This window comes from Formica exsecta, unplaced genomic scaffold (assembly GCF_003651465.1).
Source record: "Formica exsecta isolate Colony F162 unplaced genomic scaffold, ASM365146v1 scaffold245, whole genome shotgun sequence".
Classification (NCBI taxonomy): Eukaryota; Metazoa; Arthropoda; class Insecta; order Hymenoptera; family Formicidae; genus Formica; species Formica exsecta.
The window spans coordinates 930,434-938,415 of NW_021849727.1; the positions used below are offsets into that span (position 1 = coordinate 930,434).

The 7,982-nt window shown below is 39.4% G+C and overlaps 1 protein-coding gene across 1 annotated transcript; it reads left to right on the forward strand.

Moving 5' to 3' along the window:
* Positions 1 to 4,019: 4,019 nt before the first annotated feature.
* Positions 4,020 to 7,426, forward strand: LOC115236210 (heat shock 70 kDa protein cognate 4). The gene is made up of 3 exons (XM_029808509.1): positions 4,020 to 4,157; positions 4,290 to 4,512; positions 5,330 to 7,426. The coding sequence occupies exons 2-3, from the start codon at positions 4,305 to 4,307 to the stop codon at positions 7,078 to 7,080; spliced, it is 1,959 nt and encodes a 652-aa protein (XP_029664369.1). The 5' UTR covers positions 4,020 to 4,157; positions 4,290 to 4,304; the 3' UTR covers positions 7,081 to 7,426.
* The last annotated feature ends 556 nt before the right edge of the window (positions 7,427 to 7,982 follow it).

Here is a 7,982-nt window from a genome sequence, read left to right on the forward strand (position 1 = left end):
GTGGAGAATGGATTTGGGATCTCGCTGCGACGGCAACTGCAACTCGCTATTACGGATATCGCCTTGGATATAAGGGATAAATTGAAGAACGATTTACCGAGTATATATATATATATATATATTTGCTTGTATCAATACTTGTATTTTATTTTTACTTCTACATTTCAATGTAAGCTTGTTATCGATCTGATAATCGATGGATAATGTGAGTTAAAAAATTTCGCTTTTGTGACGTTGAAATGTGAGAAATTCGAGCAACAAAGAGACATCTTGGCCTTATTTTTTTTTATAGATTACGTCACGCTCATCCTATCGCAACATCTGTTTTCTGTTCATCGAATCTATTACTAATAATTTACAAGCGACACAACGAATTTGTGCCCGTTCAAAATAAATCTCTACAGTCTTATATTATATCGCTGCTATATTTATTCGCGAGGTCTTCGCGCTTATTTTCAGTGACAGCAAAGTCTCAATGAAAATCAAAAATATTTCGCGTGACGTATATTTATGAAAATATGTATTTTCCGCATCATGATGCACATTTGATTTTACGCATGCACTTTTGTATGTGTAATATTCCACGACAAATTTTGATTTAATAGAATCTCAATTTGATATATTTACTAATTAAGTTTAAAAATTATAAAATATATAATGAAAAAAAGAGATCGTCAAATTGAATTTGTACTAAAAAAATTAGTTTTAAAATTAAGGAAAAATTAAGCACTAATAGTTGTTGAGAATTTGTCTCCAATTCTTGCGAAGACAGTCAAATAATTTGCTTCCGTTCGAAACAAAGAGATTAAAGATTCGGAAACACCTTGGATATTATTGAAAGGAACACGTGGGCATCTGAATGTGATCAACGAGCGAAAAAGAGAGACAGAAAAAACAAGGACGAGCCGACTTATTATTGTCTCTTTCTTACTAGAATATAAACGAAAGATTTCGGATAAAACAAAATATAAGATCAATTTAACAAAAGATTTTGTTTCAATCATAAAGTAGATTAAATAATTTAATTGTAATGAATTATTAAAAAACTTTCCATGACGAAATAACCGAAAATATCAACAGCAGTTTTTGAAAGTTTCCGTGAAAGCCGAATGGAATGTTAGCGTTAGAAGAAGGGATAAGAAAGAAAAAGAGCGATACTATATATGTATATATATATGCCTATCCCCTAAAAAAGGACAGATATATATGAAAAGAAAAGAAAAAGAAATGGAAGAGAGGATTTTTTATAAATATAATTACGAACGACAAATGTTATTCTGAAAATGAACTATTTCGTCGATTAATCATTGGATCATTTCGATAATATCACAGAGTCATTATTTCACATAGCTTTCGTAAATGTGTGTGTATTTGATATTTTCAGAATATTTTAACGATGTTTCACATATCACTTGGTAAAAAATTCCATTATTTTTATATTCACATAAACCGTTGTATTTATATAAATTGAATTTCTCTTTGAGAAAGCTATTTCCCTCGCATGAAAACTATGAAAAAGCGCCTGTTTAACTGATTCTGCGTATTTATAAAGCGACGAAAAATCGCTATGGTTAAAATTAACTGATTGTGAGACAACCGACCCATCGGCTCTCTTTCTCTCTCTTTCTTTTTTTTCTCTCGCTCTCTGTGGGTTACCTCCTGCTTGAATTTGTGTATGCCTGTTCCAAGGAGAAAACGTTTGCGGCACATTGTTGTATCGCAGCTTCGTAAGGAGCCGACGTTAAAAACCGTTACTGCTAAACGCACCTGGCCTGATCTGGCCTAGCAACACAGCTTGACCTACGATGGTTCATTTAATAAGAATGTATCGTCAAATATTACAATCTTTTTTTCCACAATAACGTATTTTATATACAGTAAAATATTCCATTAAAAATATATGAATAAATTAACATTGGATTGACGAATCTCTTCTCTCTCTTTTTAAGTTATATTTCCAACCATAACATCTTGACAGAGAGAAAAAAAAAGCATTTGTTTTCTACCTTTTCTTTTCATACTTTGTTTCTCTTTAACTTTTTCATATTGATCGACATCGCATTATTTCTTATCTCCCTCTGTGAAAATGTACATATTACCGATATAAAACATACGTTTCAAATGGTAGATTATAACCAGTTTTTTCGAGATAAGCGTTGATGTAAGAATATAATTCGCTAATTCTACTGTGAATAAATGCGTCATCAATGACTTGTGATTTTTTTTTGACTTGAAATAGAGAGAGAGAGAGAGAGAGAGAGAGAGAGAGAGAGAGAGTGAGTGAGTGAGTCATTTCCACGCAATTAATTTCGTTGTAATTTAAATATTTTTTATTAATGTAAAAATTTTACTTTACTGAAGATGATCATAAAGTCCTCTCGTGTCTTCGCGCGTGTTTAATTTCTTCTATACATTATGTTTTTCCAATATACGGTAGGAATATCTGATAAAAAAGACTTTCTATTGTTTCGCTGAACGTTCGAGAATCTCAAACGGTTGTGTTTATCCTTATATCGACCGCATGAATTGCACTTGTAAGTTTTTTCCATGCGAACGCAATAAACTTGACGCGTGTGTCCGTGATATCATGCGATGAACATAAAATCGCTCGTACATGCCTTTACACAAGGAACGTATGACTCACACGTGTATAATTTTTTCAGACCGCCGATTATTTTCCATGCGGTAAATGTTCCTGGTCTGTCTAAGATGGCTAGAATGTAGATATCGATTTAATCAGTATAAGACCGTGTAATTTTATGAGATCTTAATCTATTTAAAAAAAAATAATAATTTTTTTTTACAATAAATAATGTACAAAATTCTCTGAAAATTGTCGCCCATTAAAAATAATGCAATTTCTATGCATATATAAAGAGAAACGATTTCTATATTTGATTTATATAATTGTAATAAATTGCTGCCGTGACTTGGAAAATCAAACAGACATCCTGCCAATTATATCATGAACAGTATTGGATTCTCTCTCTTTCTCGAGGTTTCCAGAACTACACGTGTATCTGATGCCCGGTTTCTTCACTTCTAGATAAGTTCTCGATAACTTTATCCGGCAAATATCTCGCAGAATCGACCAATCGGGTCATCCGACGTACATCTTTATCTGGGAGATAACTGTCGGGAGATATGAAGAAACCGGGCATAATAGTCGCATGTATTTGTCGCTGTAGCTTGAAAAATCGAACTTACCAACATTATATAATCGCGTAGTGGAATCTTTTTTTCTTTTATTTCTCGTTGTTACCCAGAACCACATGCATCTAATACGTCATGCGTGCATATATAATTTTCCGCCCACAAAATATAATCTGCACTCTAATCATTAGTCGTTATTAATTGTACAAGATTCAATCATGCAAATAGATAAAGTCTACGAAGGGCTCGTTTCCTCTCTCTCTCTCTCTTTCTCGCATTAATATATTCCATCGATGTTCTGTCGAAATAAAAATGCTCCGTAACCTACGTGAATTCTCTCTCAGAAAACGCGCGCGGGAAAAGAATTGATCTCCTCGCGCGATAAATTTACCATGACGTCACAAACACGCGTGTGTGCCATGGAACCTTGGACGCTCGCTTCGCGCACGCGCGAGAATGTACTACGCGTTTCTAGAATCAGGCCCGCGAACATTCTCCATCCTTCCATCTTCCATATTTCGTTCGACTTCCGTTGTTCCAGCGTCGGATTCCCCCGCTGATGGACTTTCCACGTGTCCGTCACGATCACACATATGACGTCCGATCGTCCAAGAATTATTCTGAATTCCGGCGAATCGTGTGAATTCGTTTCGTCGCGAGGTCAGGAATTTATTTCTGATCGATGAACGGCATTTATGTACGGACACGGACGCTCGATTGATTCCCGCAGTGATGGGGAAGAGAAAGGGAGGGAGAGGACGCCCCGTGGATCGATGACGCTCGGCCTATCGCGCGTCAGGCTCGAACGGAATCCGGCGCTGCGATTGGTCGGCGCTTTTAGTTCCTGCGCCGTGAGAACATTCCAGAACCCATCGGGCATTATATATACAGCTCGTGGGCGCGGACTTGGTTACTCACGTTGCGAATCGTCAAACGAAGAACTTCTTTGCTGTCCTAATTACACGGAAGTGTGAACTTTTATCGAAGCGCAGAAAACTCAAAAGGTATTGTGTTTCTCTCTTTCACGATCGAGGGTGTCTGATTTTTTTCTTCTTCTCTTTTTCTTTTTTTTTTTCGCCGCGCGTTTCTCATCTTTTGGCGTTCTCTCACGGAAATCTTGTCCTCGTGTCTTGCAGAATCGAAGAGAAAAAATGGCGGCGAAGGCACCCGCAGTTGGTATTGATCTTGGCACGACCTACTCCTGTGTCGGAGTCTTCCAGCACGGCAAGGTCGAGATCATCGCCAACGATCAAGGAAACCGCACGACGCCCAGCTATGTGGCCTTCACGGAGACTGAACGTCTCATCGGCGACGCCGCCAAGAATCAAGTTGCCATGAATCCCAACAACACCATTTTCGGTAAGTTGCTGCCTCTTCCTCCTCGTTCGCTCTCTCTCTCTCTCTCTCTCTCTCTCTCTCTCTCTCTCTCGCTCTCGCTCTCGCTCTCGCTCTCTCGCTCGCTCGCTCGCTCGCTTGCTGTATGCGGAAATGTTAATTACGTTAGCAAATTAAATCATGACTCGGCAAATTCTCGGGAATCGGATAAACTCGATATCAATGTAAAAGTATTTCATCTTATATATGTTGTATGTATAAAATTTAATTTATTAATGGCGCATTTTATTGATTAACTCTTGTAAGTCACTTTTTTTTTTTTTTTTTGCTCTGTTGGTCACATGTGGGTCATAATATTTTGTTACAGATTTAGTTGCCTTAATGAGGTTGAAAAAACTTAAAAATTTATGTATATTTTTTGACATTGTAGAAAATGATTATATACAACAAAAATTAAAAAATGAATTTTAAGCACTTTTTTACCGATTAAGGTTTTCGAGATATTCTATTATTAAAACATCGATAGACTTAAAATGATATATGTGATCTGTAAGGATTAACATGACTAAAATTGATATAGTCATGTACATGAAATATTTTAACATTACATTATGTTATCAATCTTGCACTATTATTTGAAAAAGGGCACACATATTTATTTGATAAACAAGTAATAATTTAGTCTCTTGATAAATATACATAAATAAGTTAAGATTTATTTTGACTAAATGAACGTAAAGATATTGTGATATTTAATCAAGTTCATTCTCATATTTTATAAAACATTAATTACAAGATCTTCAAGATTACTAACTTTATTTTCTCATTTTAAACATTTTAGATGCCAAGAGACTGATTGGACGTCGCTTTGAGGATCCGACCATTCAGGCTGACATGAAACATTGGCCCTTCACTGTAGTAAACGATAGTAGCAAACCAAAAATCCAAGTACAGTATAAAGGAGAGACGAAGACTTTCTTCCCCGAAGAAGTGAGTTCGATGGTTTTGGTAAAGATGAAGGAGACTGCAGAAGCATACCTGGGCAAGACCGTTACCAATGCCGTGATCACCGTCCCCGCTTACTTCAACGACTCGCAGCGTCAGGCAACCAAGGACGCTGGTACCATCTCGGGCTTGAACGTGTTGCGTATCATCAACGAGCCCACCGCCGCCGCTATCGCGTACGGTCTCGATAAGAAGGCCACCGGCGAGAGAAACGTCCTAATCTTTGATCTCGGTGGCGGCACTTTCGACGTGTCGATCTTGACCATCGAAGACGGCATCTTCGAGGTCAAATCAACAGCCGGCGACACTCATCTGGGTGGTGAGGACTTCGACAATCGTATGGTCAATCACTTTGTGCAAGAGTTTAAGCGCAAGTACAAAAAGGATCTAACGTCGAACAAGCGCGCCCTACGTCGCTTGCGCACGGCCTGCGAGCGGGCCAAGCGTACTCTGTCGTCGTCCACGCAAGCCAGCATCGAGATCGATTCACTATACGAGGGAATCGACTTTTACACCTCCATCACCCGGGCGCGCTTCGAGGAGCTGTGCGCCGATCTTTTCCGCGGCACTCTCGAACCTGTTGAAAAGTCGTTGCGCGATGCCAAGATGGACAAGGCCCAGATTCACGACATTGTCCTTGTCGGCGGTTCCACGCGTATCCCCAAGATCCAGAAGCTTCTGCAGGACTTCTTCAACGGCAAGGAGCTTAACAAATCCATCAATCCCGATGAGGCTGTGGCGTACGGTGCTGCCGTACAGGCGGCCATCTTGCACGGCGACAAATCCGAGGAAGTTCAAGACCTGCTCTTGCTCGATGTCACTCCGCTTTCTCTGGGTATCGAAACTGCTGGTGGTGTCATGACTGCGCTCATTAAGAGGAACACCACCATCCCGACGAAGCAGACTCAAACCTTCACGACTTATGCGGACAACCAGCCGGGTGTGTTGATTCAAGTATACGAGGGTGAGCGCGCCATGACCAAGGACAACAATCTGCTGGGCAAGTTTGAACTTAGCGGTATCCCACCGGCACCTCGCGGAGTTCCTCAGATCGAAGTCACGTTCGACATCGACGCTAACGGCATTCTTAACGTCTCCGCCGTGGACAAGTCCACCGGCAAGGAGAACAAGATCACCATCACCAACGACAAGGGCCGACTGAGCAAGGAGGACATCGAGAGGATGGTTAACGAGGCAGAGAAATACCGCAGCGAGGACGAGAAGCAGAAGGAGACGATCGCAGCCAAAAACGGTCTGGAGTCCTATTGCTTCAACATGAAGAGCACGGTCGAGGATGAGAAGCTCAAGGACAAGATCAGCGCATCAGACAAGCAGACGATCTTAGACAAATGCAACGAAATCATCAAGTGGCTTGACGCGAATCAGCTCGCCGACAAGGAGGAGTACGAGCACAAGCAGAAGGAGCTCGAGGGCATCTGCAATCCGATCGTCACGAAACTCTATCAGGGCGCCGGTGGTATGCCCGGTGGTATGCCAGGCGGCTTCCCCGGAGCCGGCGGTGCCGCACCAGGCGGAGCACCCAGCGCCGGCGGCGCGTCCGGACCTACTATCGAGGAAGTCGATTAAGAGTCATTTCTTACCTTCTCGACTTGCTACTGCCCATCGTCATCATTACCGCATAACCTAATATGCGCGATTAAACGAATAAACGAACATAGATCAATTACACACAGCCACGGTCTTCGCTCAAATCATTCCGTTTTTATGTATACGTTCCTTTCGCGCGCGTCGTCTTTTATTAGAGTTCCTTTTTTTGTACTCTTTCGTCGAAGTAAATGCGTATATGCTTTATTTACTTATTTATTTTATTTGCGTACTGTGTACTTATGATTTATTCCGATAAAGATCTGCATTGTTAATCTTCTATGTTCCAGACTTCGTAAATATATAGAGCGATTCCCTAAAAATTAAATAACGCATTTTTTTATCCCGATATTAAACACTTAAGAAAGCACTGTAATTTGATATGTAATTTAAAACACAGTAATTTACAATAATACAAATAACTTTCTGTAGATTAATCTAAAACAATAGAAGCAGAAAATTCATATGCAGTTAGAATCGTTCACGCAAAAAAGCTTACGATAGAATAGAACTTGCTCAAAAAATTTTGTGTTAAGGGATTTTCATCTGCAAATTACGGAATCTTCAATCGAAATTATTTCTATTTACTTTCTGAAGTGCACACAATGTGCATTAAAAATTTGTGATAAGTACTTACGGTAAAAAAAAAAGGCTCATCATGGATAATATCTAGTTACTAGATATTAGATAGAAGTAATTTTGCATAGTTTTGCTCAAGCCCCGAATAGCCTTTTGAGGCCATTTGTACTAGATATTATCCATGATGAACCTTTTTTTACCGTAAGTACTTATCACAAACTTTTAATGCACATTGTGTGCACTTCAGAAAGTAAATAGAAATAATTTCGATTGAAGATTCCGTAATTTGCAGATGAAAATCCCTT